Source organism: Gymnodraco acuticeps, unplaced genomic scaffold (assembly GCF_902827175.1).
Source record: "Gymnodraco acuticeps unplaced genomic scaffold, fGymAcu1.1, whole genome shotgun sequence".
Taxonomy (NCBI): domain Eukaryota; kingdom Metazoa; phylum Chordata; class Actinopteri; order Perciformes; family Bathydraconidae; genus Gymnodraco; species Gymnodraco acuticeps.
In genome coordinates, this window is record NW_022991779.1 from 525,871 (window position 1) to 548,746 (window position 22,876).

The 22,876-nt window shown below is 40.5% G+C and overlaps 2 protein-coding genes across 2 annotated transcripts; both read left to right on the forward strand.

Annotated features, from left to right (window-relative positions):
• Positions 1-1,008: 1,008 nt before the first annotated feature.
• LOC117535153 (ras-related protein ORAB-1-like) lies at positions 1,009-6,768 on the forward strand. The gene is made up of 7 exons (XM_034199519.1): positions 1,009-1,488; positions 1,657-1,738; positions 2,078-2,150; positions 2,369-2,458; positions 2,563-2,658; positions 4,382-4,513; positions 6,419-6,768. Exons 2-7 carry the CDS (start codon positions 1,725-1,727, stop codon positions 6,614-6,616), a joined length of 603 nt encoding a protein of 200 aa, XP_034055410.1. The 5' UTR covers positions 1,009-1,488; positions 1,657-1,724; the 3' UTR covers positions 6,617-6,768.
• Positions 6,769-8,057: 1,289 nt separating this feature from the next.
• On the forward strand, positions 8,058-18,756 carry LOC117535152 (ras-related protein ORAB-1). Its single transcript, XM_034199518.1, has 6 exons — positions 8,058-8,289; positions 10,693-10,765; positions 10,876-10,971; positions 11,076-11,171; positions 13,926-14,057; positions 17,150-18,756. The coding sequence occupies exons 1-6, from the start codon at positions 8,276-8,278 to the stop codon at positions 17,345-17,347; spliced, it is 609 nt and encodes a 202-aa protein (XP_034055409.1). The 5' UTR covers positions 8,058-8,275; the 3' UTR covers positions 17,348-18,756.
• The last annotated feature ends 4,120 nt before the right edge of the window (positions 18,757-22,876 follow it).

Consider the following 22,876-nt stretch of genomic DNA (forward strand, 5'->3'; position numbering starts at 1 on the left):
TTGTTTATTTTCTACTCTTTTTCATTTCTAATGATGTGCAATGCCTTGTTTTACACACTGCTGTTAGGAAAACATGTCCCAATTTGGGATCTATAAAGTATATCCTATCTTATCTAATCTTATTTACTGACGAACTTGATCTGATTAATTGTTTCATCATGGAAATAAAAAAATACTATGAATTGTACACCTGACTGCAGTGTAAACGCCCATTGCCACAAGACTACACTACCCATGATTCCCATCGTGGGGTATTTCCGGGTAGGTAACTTCTGAATTGCGTAACGTCCCTTGTGTCACTACGCGCCTTTGCGTACCAGATAGGTCATCAAAATAAAACACACATTTCGTCTACACGTGTTTCTTGTCAACACTCAGTGGAGTAAACTATTAGACATGTCCAAAAGACATTAAGCAGCCACTTTGGCGTTTTGCTCCCTGCAAAATATCTAAGGACTTTCTTGGACTGATTGCACTGGGTGCTGCTGGCCGACCCGCAGGCCATCACCGACGGACCTGTGAAGCTTTTATAGGAGGCTGAGTGAGGATCACTGGAGGACAAAGTGGTCGCAGTGTGCACATACTGTTAACGTCGGTATGTGCAACGGAATTGTTGCCAAAACCTACGGCAACTGGCTGCGGAGGGAGACTCCCCAGTGCACATTCTGGAGAACTGCGCAAAACCAGCTGATCGCAACATTCACGCTCTGTGGTCAAGCTGCTGCAGTTTTATTTACAACAAAGTGGAGCAAAACACTGCTGCAAACTTACTCAGGGTGTTAAAGGAAGAGTTTGAAATCAGACAGAGGTGGAATAAATACGCAGATCTTGTGTAATACTCTGTTACAGTGAAAGTCCTGCATTCAAAATGTTACTCTAGTCAAATTAGAAAAAGTATTATCATCAAAATATAAGTACCAAAAGTAAAAGTAGTAATTTTGCAGATAAAGGTGCAGCTAGTTTGAATGACTTTGTATACTGCAGGGCTTGTGAATTTACTCCAGGTGGAACTAAAGTCTGATTTAACACTTGATTATATTTCACATCATTCATCCACATCTGTAAAGTCACTAACGGTATTAAATACATGTAGAGTAAAAGTACACAATTTACCTCGATCCTGAAGTAGAGTAGAAGTATGGCTACATAGCGTAAAATAGAAATACTCAATTAAAGTATAAGTATCTCAAAATTGTACATAATTACAGTACTTAAATAAGTGTAGCCTACTTAGTTACTTCCTACATCTGAAATCAGATGACTTCAAGTCATGTGATAATTTCTTAGTATTTGATCCTTCAACTTGGCCTCAGGAAATGCAAGGACTTCACATTTTTGGCAAAACGTTTTGGAGAAAGCGAATCGGAGTCTTAAACAGGGACACGGAGGTACATCTGCAGCCTCTTCATCATCCATGCAAGAAGTGTAAATAGAGGTGAAGTAGACACTGAGGAAGACTGCACTTATTAACACCACGCTTCGTGTGGGGTGAGTACGCCGTCTCCTGGTACTCATCTGAGTAACTCGCTAAAAAAAGTTCTGTGCACCACTGGCAATATTTGATTCGATTATGCTGTTCTGCCTGCAACAACCAGTTTAGCCAGTTCTTGATACAAAAAACAGAAACCGGTGTGTTTTTCTCCACTACGCCGCCAGCTCCAGTTATTCCGCGCCGAAGTCCTGCTGCTTTCATAGTAACAACAGTTTATAACCCGTAGTCAACGATGAATCCCGAATAGTAAGTAGGCATTTGTATTGCCGATTATGACATTTCACTACCTGACAAAACATCGTTTTTTATTTATTTTTGCTTGCATTTAAAAGTGCCTTTTTTAACAAAATAAACTATTCGAAAATATGTATTAAATAGTCAATAACTTTAGAAAAATGTAAATAAGACAAGGATCAAAGGGCACAGGTGTAAGAACATGACAACACATTCAACCCAAGATTAATTTATAAAGTAGGCCTATTTGTTTTAAGCATTACAAACAAGTCTCTATTTATTATGTGATCAAGGAGCTGTTTTGATAATTATTTTTGCGTTAATGTTGTTTTTCCTCCTCTCTCCTCACAGTGACTATTTATTTAAGCTGATCCTGATCGGGGATTCTTCTGTCGGAAAGACTAACCTCCTCCTCCGGTTTGCAGTAAGTGTTTCAGCCACTGCTACAACAGGCTTTTATGTTTTCGACCTGTCACTGCTGTGATAGTTGTTGTGTGTGTGTGTGTGTGTGTGTGTGTGTGTGTGTGTGTGTGTGTGTGTGTGTGTGTGTGTGTGTGTGTGTGTGTGTGTGTGTGTGTGTGTGTGTGTGTGTGTGTGTGTGTGTGTGTGTGTGTGTGTGTGTGTGTGTGTGTGTTATCCTAGGATGACACAGGGATCTCCTTTAGTACCATCGGTGTGGACTTCAGGATCAGGACCATCGAGCTGGACGGAAAGACCATAAAACTTCAGATTGTAAGGAGAACGTAGCGCAATCGGGCTGTAAAGAGATGAGCAGTGATAAACTTTGGATTATCTTTGAATCTGTTGGACTGACGAGATCTGTTTTTCTTCCTCAGTGGGACACGGCTGGTCAGGAACGTTTCCGCACCATCACGTCCAGTTACTACAGAGGAGCGCACGGCATTATAGTAGTTTATGATGTGACGGATCAGGTCAGTGCTTCACAAATAAGATTAGTTTTTATTTTTCGGTTTTTATATCCTACTGGTCCTTAAAAAAAACGACAACTCGCTGTCATCATCCAGTCATATATGCTAATAACTAATTAATGTTATTAACAAGATAAGAAACACTTTATTTAGGGACAATTAAGGGTTACTAGAAAGAGATGAAGATACAAAAAGGAGGATAAAAAACAGAGCGAATAAAATAAAAACAAAAGGCCATTATGAAAAATAAAAAGCTATAAAAAGATACACAAAAATAATGATTGAACTAAAGCTACACACCCTCAGCTAGTGTACTTACATGTGTTGATGAACCTTAGTCAAGTACAATTTGTTAATATTTCAGATCAAAGCATCACCGCCAGTAGACCCTTAAACACGCCTTTTCAACCCTGAAAGAAAAAAAACGAAATATCTTTTATTTAGAGTGTACAATTTAAGAATTATTGTTGAAATGTTTTTAAAACTTTACTCATGACTGTGTATTAAAATACACTGAATTGAAATTATACTGTCCTAATTATCGTTGGCTCTTCTGAACTGAACTTTCGGAGTCTTTAAAGAATCATACTAATATATCTGTAATTAAACTGTCAATTTCCACAGATTTCAGTAGCATCCTGTGGAGATTCTCTCTTAATACGTTTTGTTAAAGGTCCCATGTCATGGCCATTTCTACTGATCATATTTCCATTGTTAAGGAATACTAGAATAGATTTACATTGTTCAATGTTCCAAACTCACATTGGTTTCTCATACAGCATCTCTGTATAGTATGTGTATTCACTCTGTCCTACACGGCTTGTTGGAGCTCCTGCCCCCCCCCCCCCTCCTTGTGAGCCCACTGTGCTCTGATTGGTCAGCTCGCCCACTCTGTTCTTATGAGTCCACCACCGTTACAGCGGAACATCAGTGTTTATGTGTGACAATGGCGTTTGTTAGCAACCAGAAAAGGACACCAGTAATGACAAACGGATGAGAATGCTGCGTGGGGTCTGGGTGCCGTGTTGGTGGGACATTGCGGGGCTCGCTGCTCCGCCCTGTGGGGCTCGAGGAGCGGACAGTGTGAGGTGGATTACTGGTGTCTTTTCCTGGTTAAACACAGCGGGAAATCCACCTCACACTGTCCGCTCCGGGGGCCTCACGGGGCGGACTCGTGAGCTCCGTAATGTCCCGCTAACATGGAACTTAGTCTATCCAGCATCCGCAGGGAAACACAGCGGGAAATCCACCTCACGCTGCCCGGGAGTCCACCCTGGCAGAGGGTATGCCTATTGTTCTATAGCTGTGTGCCAATTGGTCCATTTGGACTTAGTGACGTCAATAGACCCCGGAAGAAAAAAATGGAAAAAGAAAAATCTACAATGGGCAGCATAGTCAGGTATTTTCTGTGTTAGAGTTTTACTCGCTACAGGGTGTACTTTGAGGGTTTGTGACTCTGCAGACCGTTTACATGCATAAAAAGCAACATAACACACAAGGGGACGGGTAATAACCGGAAAAGCATAACATGGGACCTTTAAGGCATACTACCTTTTGAGGAAGACCCTGGTTTCAATTATCTCTAAAAAAAGATGCATCATTGCCCTGTCAGCATTTTCTCCAACAGACCTCTGCTGCAAACCGGATGCCATTGAGTAATAACGGGTTTTTTTCCAACGTTAGTATCTGTTTTAATGTCTGTCCTCTTTCTGCTGCCTTCCCTCAGGAGTCCTTCAATAATGTCAAACAGTGGCTACAGGAAATCGACCGCTACGCCAGCGAGAACGTCAACAAGCTGCTAGTAGGCAACAAGTGTGACCTCACGAAGAAGAAAGTCGTGGATTACACCACAGCTAAGGTGAGGCAATGCACAAAGCTGAGACTCTTTGAGACACTTTGTCCAGATATCTGTATCCAAAGGGGAAATGAGATAAGTACGAGCTGACTGAGCAGCAGTTCGGTCGGTTTTCTTTAGCCACTGTGGTCTCACCGTGATAGCTTTGGAAATGTGATGAGCTCAGTTTGTATTGTGAGGTTTAAACGAGGAATCATGAACTTGTACTCGACTGAACATCCAGCAGCTGGTCAGACAGCTGGCTGAACTGTGGGGAATTAGTAAGAAGTTCAATATTTTTGCCATTTTCAACCATATTTGGGTTGATAGATATTTTATGCGGTTATTGACTTATTTATTGATTTTAAGTCATTTTATGGTCAGACCAAGTTGTTTTAAATCTCTTTTTCTGAGAATATACAATTAACACAGACGAGTCAACCCAATCAAGCCATCATGTCTCAGCTCACCAGTCTTAAACTTCAGAATCAAAGTCTTTTTAACCGTGTCTGGCTGACATCTCTCAGTGGATGTCCGCTCATCACCTCAAACTCAACCTTGACAAGACTGAGCTGCTCTTCCTTCCGGGAAAAGATTGTCCCACTCTTGACCTAACAATCAACATCGGCACCTCAGTTGTTTCCCCGACTCAGACTGCAAGGAATCTGGGTGTGACCCTAGATAACAACCTGTCCTTCACTGCAAACATCGCTGCTACAACCCGTTGCTGCAGATACACGCTTTACAACATCAGGAAGATACGTCCCCAGCTGACACAGAAAGCGACTCAGGTTCTGGTCCAGGCTCTCGTCATCTCACGCCTAGACTACTGCAACTCCCTCCTGGCTGGTCTACCTGCATGTGCCATCCGACCTCTGCAGCTCATCCAGAATGCAGCGGCTCGTCTGGTCTTCAACCTTCCTAAATGTTCCCACACTACTCCGCTCCTACGCTCCCTTCACTGGCTTCCGGTAACTGCTAGAATCCACTTCAAGACACTGGTACTTGCTTACCATGCTGCGAATGGATCTGGCCCTTCGTACATCCAGGACATGGTTAAACCGTACACCCCAGCGCGTTCACTACGCTCTGCATCAGCCAAACGACTCGCTGCGCCCTCGCTGCGAGGGGGACCCAAGTTCCCATCGGCGAAAACACGTGGGTTTGCTGTCCTGGCTCCAAGATGGTGGAATGAGCTCCCCATTGACATCAGGACGGCAGATAGCTTGCACATCTTCCGGCGCAAACTGAAAACTCATCTCTTTCGACTCCACTTCGAGCGATAGAACTATTAACAAAGCACTTTTATACTAATAAAGGACTGGCTTACCTAAAGCCAGTTGAGTAGCACTTAAATGTTTTTGCTCTATGAAACCTGATGTACTTATATGATTCTGTTTTCTTCAAGTTGTATTTTGTTGGACGAACGCACTTATTGTAAGTCGCTTTGGATAAAAGCGTCAGCTAAATGCAATGTAATGTAATGAAAGTCGTCAACAGTTCTGATTTGGCTCCAACATCCTCAGGTTATTCAGGGCACAAAATGACCGAACCATTTAAATTAATATTTCCTGTAAATAACCAGAAATTCTCTGTATGCTACCTAGACTCTTAACTCCACCTCACACAGCTCAGTTTGCTTTACAAATACAACTAGGAAAACTAGTAACTTAAAAGACTGCCCGTTTTGGTTGAAAGCTATGGAAAAAGCAAGCAAGTGGGACTTTTTATACAATGGACACTAAAGATTTTCCTTGGTCAGAGAATATTCAACTCAAGTTAAATTGAAAATCACCATGAAAACCGAACGGTCTCATAAGCAGCAGTTATTGAGTTTTTAGTGTCACACAATCATCCGTAGCAGATGGTATGTTTTCAAGATATTTCATTTATTTAATATCCGTTGATTTTAATCTCTTCGATCTCCAGGAATTTGCCGAAAACGTGGGCATCCCCTTCTTGGAGATCAGCGCCAAGAGCGCCACCAACGTGGATCAAGCCTTCATGACCATGGCGGCAGAGATCAAGAAGAGGATGGGCCCCGGGGCCACGGCCGGGTCCTCGAAGAAGTCCAATGTGAAGATCCAGAGCAAGCTGTTCAACACCTCGTCCGGAGGCTGCTGCTGACCCCCATATCTGTGATGGTTTCATCTGAATAATACCCAGAGAGAGACATTTTGAAACAGCCTATCTCCTCGCTGATGGTCTTGTTTGCTCATATCATGTCATGTAAAGGCATCAGCACTATATTGATTGTTTCATAAACACAAGATGAGAAATCTGAGTTCTTCTTTCACCACTGCTTAAAAGTTTATGACAACCCAGAATATCAACAAAGGAGGGAGAAGTACTCTGATCTTGTACTTAAGTAAAAGAAGAAGTACCAGAGTGTAGGAATACTCTGTTACAGTAAAAGTCCTGCATTCCAAATGTAACTCAAGTAAAAGTACAAAAGTATTATCATCAAAATATAGTTGAAGTACCAAAAGTAAAAGTAGTCATTGTGCAGATTGGTCCATTTCAGAATAATATATATGATATGTTTTATAATGATTGATCATTAAAGTGTTCTCAAAGCTGGTGAAGGTGCAGCTAGTTTGAAGGACTTTGTATACTGCAGGGTAGCTGGTGGATTTACTCCAGGTGGAACTAAAGTCTGATTTAACACTTGATTATATTTCACATCATTCATCCACATCTGAAAAGTAACTAAAGGTACTAAATAAATGTACTGGGGTAAAATGTATTATTTATATTTAGCTCTGAATTGTATTGGAGTAGTACAACGTAGCACAGATTAGAAGTACCTCAAAATGGTATTTAAGTACAATACTTTAGTGAATATTCTTAGTTACACCACTGAACAGCAGTTAAACTTCACTTCACTTTTTACACTTTTATTCAGAAGTTATAACCTTCTAAAAATATTTGATGTCTCCAGATTTACAAAATAAAGAATTTGCTGATTTGACTTTCAATTAATTATTAATGGAGGTTTGGACTGATCTCTGAATCATTAGAGAGTTTTATTATAATCGTGACACCATATCTTTTTCAAAAATAATCATCAGATTAATCCATACTTTTAAATGATAATTCATCAGATTTATCAGAACTGTAAAATTATACTTTTAGCCTACATTTAAGCCATCTTTCTGATTTTTAGTTAGGATTTTTACTTTTATTGCAGAACTTTCTGCAAAGTGAAGTATTAATACATTTAAATAATATCCTACTTGTATATTGTGTTAGCTGCAATTTGGCCCTTCAATAGCGTTTTATTTGTCAGATAGTTTCAAGATTGTTATCTTTACGATGTTCATATTTCACAATTGTTTATTTTCTACTCTTTTTAATTTCTAATGATGTGCAATGCCTTGTTTTACACACTGCTGTTAGAAAAACATGTCCCAATTTGGGATCTATAAAGTATATCCTATTTTATCTAATCTTATTTACTGACTAACTTGATCTGATTAATTGTTTCACCATGGAAATACAAAAATACTGTAAATTGTACACCTGACTGCAGTGTAAACATGCATTGCCACAAGACTACACTACCCATGATTCCCATCGTGTGGTATTTCCGGGTAGGTATTGCTGACAGCCATATTTGATTCGATTATGCTGTTCTTCCTGCGACAACCAGTTTAGCCAGTTCTTGACACACACAAAAAACAGAAAACGGTGTGTTTTTCTCCACTACGCCGCCAGCTCTGAGGTATTCCGCGACGAAGTCCTGCTGCTTTCATAGTAACAACAGTTTATAACCCGTAGTCAACGATGAATCCCGAATAGTAAGTAGGCATTTTTATTGTCGATTATGACAGGTCCGGTTGAGCTGTCAGCTTAGCCGGGGAAGCTATCGTTAGCTTAGCCTGGAAGCTAACGTTAGCTTCCCAGGCTAACCGTACAAAATGAACGTCAGCTGCTTTGTCTTCGTTGCTATGCTAGCGAGTTATGGGGCTGTGGTTTTTTTCGTGTACGCACTATCAAATGACAGCGTTGATATTTACCACAAAACTCACGCTTGTCAGTATTTTCTGTTCAATATAACACCAGCTAAATCTAGGTATTATTTGTCTTCGGTCAACAATGTTTGTTAGCTCACTTTATGGTAACTGAATGGGTGTAGCATGTTAGCTAGTTGGCTAGCTAGCTCACGGCGTAGCTACGTAACGTTACTGTTGGGGATTTTGTTATTGTAATGGTTAGGGCACATAGTGACAGTTTGATAGTCCACAGTCCTCTCAGTAAACATGAAACTACTCGATTTATCTTAACTGCTTTGGTGTAGGTTTTATGGGTAGTTTCAGTGTTATCCACCGCAAACAGGAAGTCACTGAATGTGATCCTGATGATGTGGAGTTAGTTAGGTAATACCAGTCTCTCTGTTACTTCACTACAGCAGAGGTGGAAGAAGTACTCAGATTCTTCATTTCTCTACAGTCTTAAAATACTCAGTTACAAGTAAATGTTCTGCATTCAAACGTGTACTTAATTAAAAGTAACAATACTACAGTGTAGAAATACCGGGGGTGATCTAACTTAGTACATTTACTCAAGTACTGTACTTGAGTATACTATTCAGGTATTTGTTTTTTACTGAGCATTTTCAAATGATACTACTTTACACTGTGACTCCGCTCTATTTTGTAGGCAAATGTTGTACTTTTGACTCCACTACATTTATTGTACATACTTAGTTAGTTACTAGTAGTTACTTAGCAGATTTAGGTTCATACAAAAATATAAATAGATGCATACATTATTATAGGCTAAGCTACCTAGTATTGTGTAAAGCAATTCAAGTAAACCCCATGGTTAACCAAGTACAACATTGAAGACGAAAACATGAATGCACCAACAGTTTTAATACAATTTATAAAAAATATCTGGTGTTTAAATGGGTCATTCTGCATTAAGATTACTTTTCGTTCCTAAAGTTTATTTTTAGGCCAGTACTTTTACTTAAGTAACATTTTGATTGCAGTACTTTGACTGTAACCATAGGCGGAAGAAGTAGTACATCTTGTGTGTAGGAATACTCTGTTTCAGTAAAAGTCCTGCATTCAAAAAGTTACTCAAGTAAAATGACAAAAGTATTCACATCAAAATATACTTAAAGTACTAAAAGTAAAAGTAGTCATTGTGCAGATTGGCCCATTTCAGAATAATATATATGATATGTTTTATAATGATTGATCATGAAAGTGTTCTCAAAGCTGGTGAAGGTGCAGCTAGTCTGAATGACTTTGTATACTGCAGGGTAGCTGGTGAATTTACTCCAGGTGGAACTAAAGATTTAACACTTGATATTTCACATCATTCATCTGTAAAGTAACTAAAGGTATTAAATACATGTAGCGGGGTAAAAGTACACCATGTACCTCTGATTTGTAGTGGAGTAGAAGTACAAAGAAGCATAAAATGGAAATACAAGTACAAGTTTCTCAAAATTGTACTCAAGCACAGTAATTGCGTAAATGTACTTAATTACTTTACAATTTGTAACAGATTATTTATAAACTGTACTTAAGTAAATAATATGAGTACTTCTTTCACCTCTGAAAAATACTCAGTTACAAGTTTAAGAAAAACTTCCTCAGGTCTGCAACTGATGATTATTTATAATTATTGAATAATCCGATGATTATTTGATTCATTCTTATGAATATAATATGAAAAATAAAGTACAACACGTTCCTTCCTGTTTCTCAAAGTCCAAGGTGATATCTTGTTTAGATGAAACCCAAAGTCAGTTCATATTCAAATGTCTGTATTGTAAATTAGTACTTTTTGGGGTTTGGGACTGGTGTTCAAACAAAAAAAGTATATTGAGTGACCTCTAGCTCTCAAATGAGATGGACATTTTCCATTTTCTTAATTGAAAGAATAATCAACAATTTAAAAAAAATCTATTTGCATCTCAACGATCTTTTTTATCAGCTGTGTTTTTAGAGTTTGTGTAATATCAACGCCACTATAATACTTACATTTCAGTACCTGACAAAAACATTTTTTTATATACAATTTGTTTTGCTGACAAAAAGACAAGGGTCAAAGTGCATAGGTGTAAGAAACTGACGCAAGATTACAATTAAGTATTTGTTTTAAACATTAAGAGACTAACAAACCTTTTAATTATTATGTGATTTAGGAGGGGGTTTGATGTTGTTTCTCCTCCTCTCTCCTCACAGTGACTATTTATTCAAGCTGCTCCTGATCGGGGATTCTGGTGTCGGAAAGTCTTGCCTCCTCCTCCGGTTTGCAGTAAGTGTTTCAGCCACTGCTACGTAACAGGCTTTTATGTTTTTGACCTGTCACTGCTGTGTGAGTTGATAAACACTCAGACCCACCTGTGTGTTTGTGTGTTATCCTAGGATGATACGTACACGGAGAGCTACATTAGTACCATCGGTGTGGACTTCAAGATCAGGACCATCGAGCTGGACGGAAAGACCATAAAACTTCAGATTGTAAGGAGAACGTAGCGCAATCGGGCTGTAAAGAGATAAGCAGTGATACACTTTGGATTATCTTTGAATCTGTTGGACTGACGAGATCTGTTTTTCTTCCTCAGTGGGACACGGCTGGTCAGGAACGTTTCCGCACCATCACGTCCAGTTACTACAGAGGAGCGCACGGCATTATAGTAGTTTATGATGTGACGGATCAGGTCAGTGCTTCACAAATAATATTTGTTTTTATTGTTGGGTTTTTATATCCTACGGGTCCCTTTTTTTAAAAACTACAACTCACTGTCACCATCCAGTAGGGGTGTAACGGTTCACAAACATTTCGGTTCGGTACGTACCTCGGTTTTTAGGTCACAGTTCGGTATGTTTTCGGTACAGCAGAAGAAATGATCACAAAACATAAAATATTTGTTGGGTTTTTTTTAATTATTATTAAACTGTGAATAATGTATTCACTCAAATAAATACAAAATATAATAAAATCAACATTAAGGTGCAGCATTTCGATGAACTGAAATAATCTGTATTTGAACTGTACTAGTACCTAAGCAGCCAGTTTGACATTAGGACTTGCTTGTCATTGTATTTTCATGTTTTTTTAAAGAAAAATGAACTTGTCCACATTGCTTGCTGAAAGGGCAGATCAGCAGTAATCAGCAGCGAAGCGCTTCGACACGTGTATTTCGGTGTATTCACGGCATTCATTTTCTTCTTCTACAGTATTGTTATTTTATAGTTATTTGTTAATGTAACCCAATTTGTGTTCTTTGAAATTGAAAAGGATATCGCATTGTGTTTGTTACTTTCGTTGCAGTTGTATATGTCTTAAGTGTAATTTGGCTTGGCTTCCTATTTATGGACATGCTTTTATTTTGAAGGAGAGGTAGTGCTGTTGACAGGAAGTTGTTGTTGCTTTGGAAACAACATAACGGAGAAAAGTAATATCTACATATAAAGACGGAGAAAGTAAACGACAACGTTTATGGTTAAGTGTTAGCACCTCCGAACAAGCTCTTACGTTGATATTGGAAATTTCAATAAATTCAATTTGAAGAAAAAACGGGGACAAAACGAATATCCGAATAACGAAATTGAAACCCGAATAGTACTCCAACGAACGAATATTCGGATATTCGAATATTCGGGTACAGCCCTACGGTCCACCTGTCTTTGCCCGTCATCCTTGTACGTAACTGCGAAACCAAAATGTTCCCAAACCGGAGACTTCAATGATGCTGGAGGATTTTCAAGCTCAACTTTATCTGCGTTCGCCATTTCGACAGTTCCTCAAATTACTGACTAAATTTGAACGCATCCCTGTGACCAGCTCTCATAGTATACCTCTCGTCCAATGAAATGACTTGCTCGCTCTGACGCGTTGAACCCAATGTGAGCAAATTACTCTGAATGCTGCGACGCAGCACCTGAGATTACTTCCAACAAGTTGTTCACGTTCTCAATTTTTTTCGTTTAACGTTATATTCGTTCGGTACACTTCGGTACACACGTGTACCGAACCGAAGGGCCCATACCGAATATTTTCGGTACGTATACCGTTACACCCCTACCATCCAGTCATACAGTAATGCTAATAACTAATGTTATGAACAAGATAAGAAATTCTTTATTTAGAGACAATTTAGTGTTATTAGAAAGAGATGAAGATACAAAAAGGAGGATAAAAAACTGAGCGAAGAAAAAAAAAACGTACGGCCATCATGAAAAATAAGAAGCTATATAAAGAGTAGGGTTGCAAAGGGGCGGAAAGTTTCCGGTAAATTTCCAGAAAGTTTCCATGGGAAGTTAAGCTGGGGAATTTTGGAAATATTCGATGCAAAATGAAACAAAAAAACACGACATTTCAACAGATTTTTTTTTTAAATAGAACAGAACAAGTTTTAATTATTCTATTGAACAATTATTTGTTTCATTGAAGAACGAAAACAGGAATGTTGAGTTAAATATTACTCATCAAAGCCCACTCATTAAAAAATGAACAAAAATTCACCCCCCATCCAAAAATCCCCACAAAGTCCCATTCTAAATGTTAGATGAAAAGAGCCCCTCTCCCTCCAAACAGTCCCATTAAACAAAAGCAAATCTTCCTTCAAGCAATCCTCTGCATTTTGGCTAAACCCTTTCAGTCAACGGGCTCTTCCTGGGCCTCATCAACATCACACTCTTCCTCTTCCTCTTCAGTGTCACTGTCCAGCCTTGTTGAGGATGGCTCTGTGTCCGGCTCAGAGAGCCTTAGGTTCGCCCGAATGCCAACCAGTTTTTCCACTCTCACATTTGTGAGCCTGTTGCGAACCTTTGTGTGGTCTCAATAGCCATGTGCTATGGCATGGATATTCAAGTGTACTTGAATGCCATCTGTTTGTTTTAGTCAAGATTATGCTAAAATATACTTTCCCCAACTATATTTAAGTTCCCTACGAAGAGCCAACCTTACATTTAGAAAATTCCCAGTTTATTCCCGTGGAAAGTTTCCATCTTTGAAAATTCCCGGAACTTTGCAACCCTAATAAAGACACAGAAATATAATGATTGAACTAAATCTACAAACCCTCAGCTAGTGTTAATGTTAATGTTAATGTTAATGTGCTGTATGTACCGTAGTCAAGTACAGTATGTCAAACATGCCGTTAGTTTGTCTTTCAGATCAAAGCGTCACCACCAGTAGACCCAAAAAACCACAAGCTTTTTCAAACCTTAAAGAAAATAACAGAAACATTTTGTTAAGGCATGATACCTTTTGAGGAAGCCCCCGGTTTCAATTATCTCGGTTTAGGAATCTTTGGTTTTATTCATAGGAAAAAAAGATGCATCATTGCCCTGTCAGCATTTTCTCCAACAGACCTCTGCTGCAAACCGGATGCCATTGAGTAATAACAGTTTTTTCCAACGTTAGTATCTGTTTTAATGTCTGTCCTCTTTCTGCTGCCTTCCCTCAGGAGTCCTTCAATAATGTCAAACAGTGGCTACAGGAAATCGACCGCTACGCCAGCGAGAACGTCAACAAGCTGCTAGTAGGCAACAAGTGTGACCTCACGACGAAGAAAGTCGTGGATTACACCACAGCTAAGGTGAGGCAATGCACAAAGCTGAGACTCTTTGAGACACTTTGTCCAGATATCTGTATCCAAAGGGGAAATGAGATAAGTATGAGCTGACTGAGCAGCAGTTCGGTCGGTTTTCTTTAGCTACTGATCAGCAGTTCGTATACAATGGACACTAAAGATTTTCATTGGTCAGAGATGATCCAACTCGAGTGAAATTTGAAAATCACCATGAAAACCAAACGGTCTAAAGACGAGGTCTCATAAGCAGCAGTTCTTTGGTTTTCAATCTTGTCACCCAATCCTCCTCAGTAGATGGTATGTTTTCAAGAAATGTAATTTATTTAAAGGTCACCTATTATACAAAATCCTCTTCTTCATGTCTTTTCTACATCAACTTGTGTCCCCTCTTCTTCATGTTTCTTCTACATCAACATGTGTCCCCTCTTCTTCATGTCTCTTCTACATCAACATGTGTCCCCTCTTCTTCATGTCTCTTCTACATCAACATGTGTCCCCTCTTCTCCATGTCTCTTCTACATCAACATGTGTCCCCTCTTCTTCATGTCTCTTCTACATCAACATGTGTCCCCTCTTCTTCATGTCTCTTCTACATCAACATGTGTCCCCTCTTCTTCATGTCTCTTCTACATCAACATGTGTCCCTCTTCTTCATGTCTCTTCTACATCAACATGTGTCCCCTCTTCTTCATGTCTCTTCTACATCAACATGTGTCCCCTCTTCTTCATGTCTCTTCTACATCAACATGTGTCCCCTCTTCTTCATGTCTCTTCTACATCAACATGTGGTCCCCTCCGTCTCTTCATGTCTCTTCTACATCAACATGTGTCCCCTCTTCTTCATGTCTCTTCTACATCAACATGTGTCCCCTCTGTGGAAAGAGACTCAGAAAGTTTCAGGAACAAAGATTCTCTCTCTCTCTTTTTGTCCTGATCCATTTCTATAAAAACCTGTCTGAAAATGAGCTCCTCAGCTTTTGGCCACTTTATGATGTCATAAACAGGGCTGCACATAACTGGTGCACATGCGCACCCCCCGCCAAAAAAGAGCACCGGATCATTTGAAAAAAGGCGCATTTGCGCACCAACATAGAGAGAGAGAGAGAGAGAGAGAGAAGAGAAGGGAGAGAGAGAAGAGAGATATTTGCGAGTTGCATAAGAACCGTTAAAGTATAATTCGCGAGCTATTTAGGTTTACTTAATTTAATCCGTCCACGAGCACGACGGCATCTGCGATCCCTCGCTCTACCCCTCCCTATCGCGTGAAGGGTCTGCTTTATGCGCTCCGCACAGTAACCCTGCTGCGTGCTCACTCGCGCACCTCCTCCCCTTGTGTAACCATTAGCCAATCAGCAACCAAGGTAACCCCCCCCCCCTTATCACCTGAATCTCCTCTAGAGCACCATTGAGTTCTTTGTAACCAAATCTCTCTCAGAGGGGCGTGGGGAGGGGCTCCTTATTTTCATCTAAAGCAGGGGTGCCCAACCTTTTTTGAACCGAGAGCTACTTTTAAAGTTGCCAGTCTGCCGAGATCTACCAGTCCAAATAGAGAGGCGTAGCCATTACTGACAGCCTACTACCAGGTAAATACACACTACTTGTATAAAACTGACCTTTGTACGATTAACACTTCATAAAATACTGCAGATCCTTTATCTTACCTCTTTCTAATCTACACACATACAAGTATTTAACTGAAGTTACACAACAGTGTTGTTGATACAGAGTTGGAGTTTATTCACACGTCACTACAGTGGGTCATGTTTTCAAGAAACATTGAACAGTGCTACCACATATGACACAGGAAAAAAGAAAAGACTCTGAACTCTTTCTTTGCCATTATATACAAATAGTGTTGCTACAAAAGTATAAATTAGGCTTACTAATAAGACAACTCAGATCTGAAGCTACACAGGAATCTGCTGCAACAGTGCAATAAAAAAGACAACATTAATAGAATCAAACCCTTTTTTTGTTGCATTTTAGTAGATTATAAAAATAAATGCCTTTTAAAATAGGATGCAAGCAACACTAGTTTCTTAACCTGAATTGATAATGGACTATAATCAATTTAAGTTTGCATTCTTATACCATTTTGTACAATAATTATAATGAATAAGTTCAAACTAAAACTTACAGCTGATTAATAACGGTATCTAACTTGAGTTTTTATTATATCAAAAACCTGTTGAAATGCTACTGTTATTTTTACTGTCCCCAAAAAGCGCGTCGCAGCCTCCAGGAAAGCTTCTTTCACAACTTCGCCGTCTTTGAAAGACTTCATGTGTTTCTCAAGAACGTGACTGACACGATAAGATGCTCTGGTAGCAGCCTTGCTCTTGTTGTTGGGCCTGGTGGAAATGGACTGCTGTGCATTTAGCTGTGCTCTCAGGCCCCTCCCCTTTTGGAGCGTAGGGCAGAATTAGGAGGGAATTCCGTCTCGTAGCGTTTGTGCACTGTTTTGAAATGCCGCTCCTAAATTACCCTTCTTCGATAAAGCCACGCTCGCATTGCAGATGAGACAGATGGACTTTGAATTGGAACAGATTCAAAAATAATCATCCTCCCACTCGGAGTGAAAATTATATATTTTGGGCTTTTTTGCTTCTGCCATAATTGCGGTCTTGTGTGTGTGCGGACTGTCACTCCTGTTGACACGGACAATGTCAGCGAAATAGTGCCCTCCAGCCACGCCCCCACACATGGGGTCACGCCGGCCAATCACAAAGCTTTGATGCGTTCAAGTGCATTATTCTGGCACAGGAAGATTATGTTATAGGACATTAACGATAAAACAGAATATTGTTGTTCTATTTTTAGACACATCTCGCGATCGACTGGGAATCTCCCCGCGATCGACCGGTTGATCGCGATCGACTGGTTGGGCACCCCTGCTCTAAAGTAACAGACAGAGAATCAGCACTTTTGAAACGGGGCTGAAACAGAGGGGATTATGGGTAATGCTGCAATGATCTGTTTGGTGTTTCAGCCAATCAGAGACAGGCTCTGTATATATCTGAGAGCTGTGATATATTGACGAAAAACAGTATAATAGGAGACCTTTAATATCCGTTGATTTTAATCTCTTCGATCTCCAGGAATTTGCCGACAACCTGGCCATCCCCTTCTTGGAGACCAGCGCCAAGAGCGCCACCAACGTGGAGCAAGCCTTCATGACCATGGCGGCGGAGATCAAGAAGAGGATGGGCCCCGGGGCCACGGCCGGGTCCTCGGAGAAGTCCAACGTGAAGATCCAGAGCAAGCCGGTCAACACCTCGTCCGGAGGCTGCTGCTGAGACCCTAAAAACACAGCCACGACCTGACCCCCCCCCCCCCCCCCCGAGCCCACGACCAGTCTCAATGTTACCATGCTCCACAGGGAAAGAGAAGCAGAGAGGGAGAGAGAGGAAGACTTTGAGTGGACCGGTGTGTGTGTGTGTGTGTAAGTGTGTGTGCAGAAACAGCACCAGATCCCAAAGTCAGCAGTAGGACGGTAAGCCCATCCATACCCACACTGGGCGGTTATTTTCTTATTTCTTTACCAAAACACACTCATACTGGAAAAAAAAACCTAAATGTAAACCATTTCTAACAGTGTGTGAAGTTAACCAATGAAAGAAAACACATGTAAACAGATTTTCTTCTTCTTTACTTTTTGTTTGCCCCGTTCTTCCTTTTTTTCAGTTTGTTAAACAAGTCACTTTTTTTCTAAATACTGAAGATATAAAAACCACACAGTTGTCTTTATTTCGCTGTGGATAACAGCATGACTTTGGCCCTCGAATCTCCTCAGATATTTGAATCCCTTCAAATGAAGCACATGCTTAAAAAACCCAGCATCATGCATGTTCAGATCACATGCTCCCCCCGTTGCATGTGAGCGCCTGCAGTCATGATGCAGTCATGAAAGCGAGTGGCTTCCTGCTCAAACGTCCCCCCGGAAACATTTCCATAACTTCACGTTGTCGCCCCTTAAAAAAAAAAAGCTAAAAAAAGCGATGTGCCTTTGTGGCAGGAGATTCCCATGACATGTATGCCTTCGGTGCTCTTGTGTTGTCGGCGTATTCCCCTCATATGCCCACTACAGTCGTGACTTCTTACGTAGAGAATCCACCTTGTATGATAGCAGTAAATTACATTCCTGTATATATCTATATTCGGCTCTGTGTGTGCTCTGCTGGTATTCACGATACAATAAGCATGTGCTACATTGGGAGACGTCAGCCGTGTGTTTTGCTCTGCTAATGTCCTCAACCAACAGCACAACCACAACAGGAGAAAACGAAAACCTACCATCCCAGCTCCAGAATAATCTATAAACTGTATATATTTATACATAAATGTAAGAAGTGATTTGCAAATTGTGTAGAGAAGCAAGTGATGCGAATGACATGATAAATAGCTGGAATTAGTACTCTCGGCACGTGATTTGTGGCTGCGGACATGACATTTTTGTGGCACAATGTCTACTATTAAAACAATGAAGGAGATCTTTGATAACGGCTGGTCCTCTCCGTGTGGTTTTTTCCTCCTGCACACGTCAACCTTTTGTTTCAGGCTTTTCTCAGCCTCCATAAGCTGAGAGGAATGATGATCTTTGGCCTACATTTCTCAAGCTGCAGATTTAAACGGCAGCTTGTGTTTTCACCCGCCTGTAACTTAAATATATTGATTCAGACTTTCAAAAATAAAACTTCAACCTAAAGTTTGTGTAAACAAGCCGAAACATGTTTCAGTGGTCCTTTCAGGGTAAACAACTCCAATGGATCAATCGGTGAGAAAAATCAGTTTACTTAAAGGTGATGGAAAGGTTTCTCTGGCCTCTACAATGAAGAGGAAATACCAAAAACAATTGTGTTCATTTCATTTCAAAAAGATATTTAAACAATACATCGAATAGAAAAATGCTAAAATCAACACCTATACAAAAGGTGAACAATACAAATCAAAAGGAGAACATTTAGAAGAACATTTACACATGCAGATAAATATAAAATATACTTTAATTTGACCTCAGCAAATAATAATCAAGTCAGAAACACACGAAAATATTCCCCCTTAAAAATCAGAATTGAAAAACCACCACCAGACATGGTGTATATATAACGTCAAATATGAAGGTGAAATACAGTACTGTGTATATATACAGGTACCAGTACCATAAGACAATGAATGGTTACTCTTCAGGGTACACAACACATAAAGGTTATGTATTAAAGAGACCCTGAACTGTCTAAATTACTGCTTTGAGTGCTTTAAATGTACCTTTTACAAGACTCACTGCCATTACTCCATTATGTCACGTACATACAACACACTACGCACACTGATGATGTAAAGTGTAGTAGCAGCTCATCACCAGCAGGGGGCAGCGTCTGCTTCCTACACACATTTAATTAACGCAGCAGCGCAGGGTCCAAGTCTCAAGAACAATGAAACACTGGGAGGTCCCAGCACTTGAACATGGAGCTGGTGGTCTCTACATGATGAAGAAAGAACATTTAGGCACAAATACTTTCTTTAAAAATGAAAAAAGCAGCTATTGACAGGGTCTTCTTCTGCAGGTGGAGTTGTATTCAGTTGATGCTGTTGATACTGAACTCAGAAGCTGTTATGTATCACTTACAGACTGATGAAGACCCTGTAATGGTTGAAAGCTCTGAAAACATACGGTAGCAGCGATTAAAGAAGATCTTTTTCTTCAACATGTTCACAGTTTTAGTGAAGCAGAGTATTAGTGCTTTTCCTTCTATCGGAATGGAGTTTTTTGCCAAGTGCGTTCACACACAAGGAGTTTGTTTTGGTGTCTGGTGGTGCAAACAAAAAACAACATGAGAAAATAAGTTGTACGAGGTCAACAAGAAAAATATATAACATGAACAAATAATAAAGTAGGCTATGTACACCACATTTAAATGTCAAAAAACCGATGTCTTCTGCTGCTGCTCTCAAAGTGGTCGCGCTTGTGTTCATGAACAGAGTGTCTGTGTGAACCCCCCTACCCTCATTTAGCAGCACACTCTGATTATACTAGGCAATAAAACAGAAAAGGCGCAGCTCAGCCCCCCCTCAACCCTTTCAGCTGCACAACAAAACACACAGTGAGCAGAGAGATGTTTTGGTGTGAAGGAATGGGGGGGGGGTTGTATTCTGAGTAGCTGGGTCTGTTTGCCGCCTTCATTTGTAGCTGGTTGCTGGGTGATGGTTGGGGTGGGGGGGGGCATTTGTGACAGCTGCAGAGTCCCCCCCCCCCCCTCTGATGCTGCTGCAGGTGTGTGTGTGTGTGTGTGTGTGTGTGTGGTGTGTGTGTGTGTGTGTGTGTGTGTGTGTGTGTGTGTGTGTGTGTGTGTGTGTGTGTGTGTGTGTGTGTGTGTGTGTGTGAGGGGGGGGGTTTATTATGAGTCCATGTGTGAAGTTCAGTCTCACTGCCAGGCTGCTGCTCACCAGCTGATGGCTCAGCGTAAAGAAACAAACCTGCAGTGTCACACAGCTGTCCCCCCCCCCCCCCACACACACACACGCACACGCACACGCACACGCACACACACACACACCTGCTGCACGCCACAAACAAACTCCAGTGTGTCCGACCTTCCTTTATTTAGAATCAGAATCAGAAATCCTTAAACCTTACTTTCTTTTGGTACTTTGAGCACATTTTGATGCTCATACTTTTGTACTTTTACTTCAGGAATATTTTGTATGCAGGACTTTTACTTGTAACTGAGTATTCCTACACTCACGATCTGAGTACTTCTCCCACCTCTGATAATAGTGGTAATTGCCAAACAGTTCCAAGTACACACAAAGGATGAACAAATAGTTACATTGACAGTGTATTTCTCATCTGAACGCCCTCCGTCTGCAGCCCTCTCTGAAACGTGTCTCCTCTCTGTTGTCCGACTGACAGCTGTTCCTGGTGTCGCCAAAAACAAAATGAACCCTGACGTGAACTCTGCCGACTCTTTACTGATCCACACATCCTGCGAGGCTCCTACTCATAAACAGTGACAAGCTTTACTGAGTATTTTGTGTGCGTGCGTGCGTGTGTGTGTGTGTGTGTGTGTGTGTGTGTGTGTGTGTGTGTGTGTGTGGTGTGTGTGTGTGTGTGTGTGTGTGTGTGTGTGTGTGTGTGTGTGTGTGTTTTGCCATGACTCTTCTCCTGCTGTGTTAACACTGTGCAGCTGTTTTGTTTTTTAAATGTGCAACTCAATCTTAACATCCATACAGTAACAGATACTTTTACCTACCCATGTGGAAAGTATTCAACTTCAATAAACCAATTGAGTGTTGCCAACTATTTCCCAATGAAATTAGCTAGCATTAGATTTAGGTTATTGAATACAAGTTGTATACGAAGCAGCACAGAGAAACTGACACAAAGTGATGTAAAAAAAAACGTGAAGGTGTCCGAAACACTTACAGGTTTTCAAAGGTTCAGCTTTATTGTCATTTGCAAATTACCTAGAGGGTTGGGAATTAACATCTTTAGTTTGAGGCTCCTCTAACAATGCAACTGTTGACAGTTCTGTTGTTTAAAGGGGACCTATCATTAAAATGCACTTTGTGATGTCTTTTATACATAAATATGTGTCCCCCGGTGTGTCGGGGAACTCACGCAGCGTCAGAAAATAAAACTCTCTCTCTTTTCCTCCGTACCCAAATCTTTTTAAAAACGGGGGAACAACGAGCGGATACAGATTTACTGCCGATCTGACGTCAAATCGGCAGCAAACCCACAGAAAATTGCTATCAGAAACAATGCCTGACGTGTTTTGGACGTAATCTCGTCTTTGTTTACATTAGCAAGCCTCGCTAACACTCAGAGCTAACCTGTACTGGAGAGCACATGTGTTTAAAAAGCAGGAAATTAAAAAAAAAGGAACTCACCTTGCGATAAACCTGCAAAAGAAAAAGCATTTGAACTCCATACTGTTTCAGAAATAATATTTTATGTGGTTTAAACAGGATGGCGTTTTATCACAGCAGAATTTGACTTTATCTCCAGTAGAATTCTGATCAGGCATTAGCTCCGCCTCCTCTTTTTCTTTTTTCTTTTTAAAGCTAAGGACCCAAGATCCGCGTTTCTCTAACAGGGCTGCAAAACAGGAGTATGAGCAGTATAAGGCACGGCTACAACGGGTGATCTGTTTGGTATTTGAAGCAAAACACTTTGTATAGGTATGGTCCTACAATATATGTTTCCAATATAGCATAATAGGTCCACTTTAATTGGCCGTGTCAGACCTGACCTTTACCTCACCTATCTATTAAGCTTACCATTGATAAAAATATGCTAAATTGGCTGTGAATGGAAAGGATGTATGTTTCCATCATGTCTTTTCAGACGTGTGAGATCAGGCATGTGAAACTAGATAGAACATCCTGAACTTTTGACCTATGCGCACTCTGCATTCTAGATGGGGCAATAAAAGCGTAAAAGTTCCAGCCACAATTCTGAGAAGGCGCTTGTGGTTTTTGACACCTTGAGAGCGGTTTCAACGGGTATGAAGACAATGAGGCACAGGATGCAGGCGGCCTGCGCAAAGGGTCGAATCAACTTCCTGGGCCAGCGAATCGTAGAGACAAGCTGTCCTCATTGTCTCTGTTGATAAATGAAGTCTCTGTTAATAAATTAAAGTATAAAGTTTGCATATTTGAAATTAAATGTTTAAAGAAAAAACTTGATTGACATGACATTGACAATGTGTTCTGCTTTCATGAAAATTTTTCATATTCCCTCTCTTTCAAATTGCATGACGGCATCTATTGGATGTCTGCCCGTCCTGGGAGAGGGATCCCTCCTCTGTTGCTCTCCCTGAGGT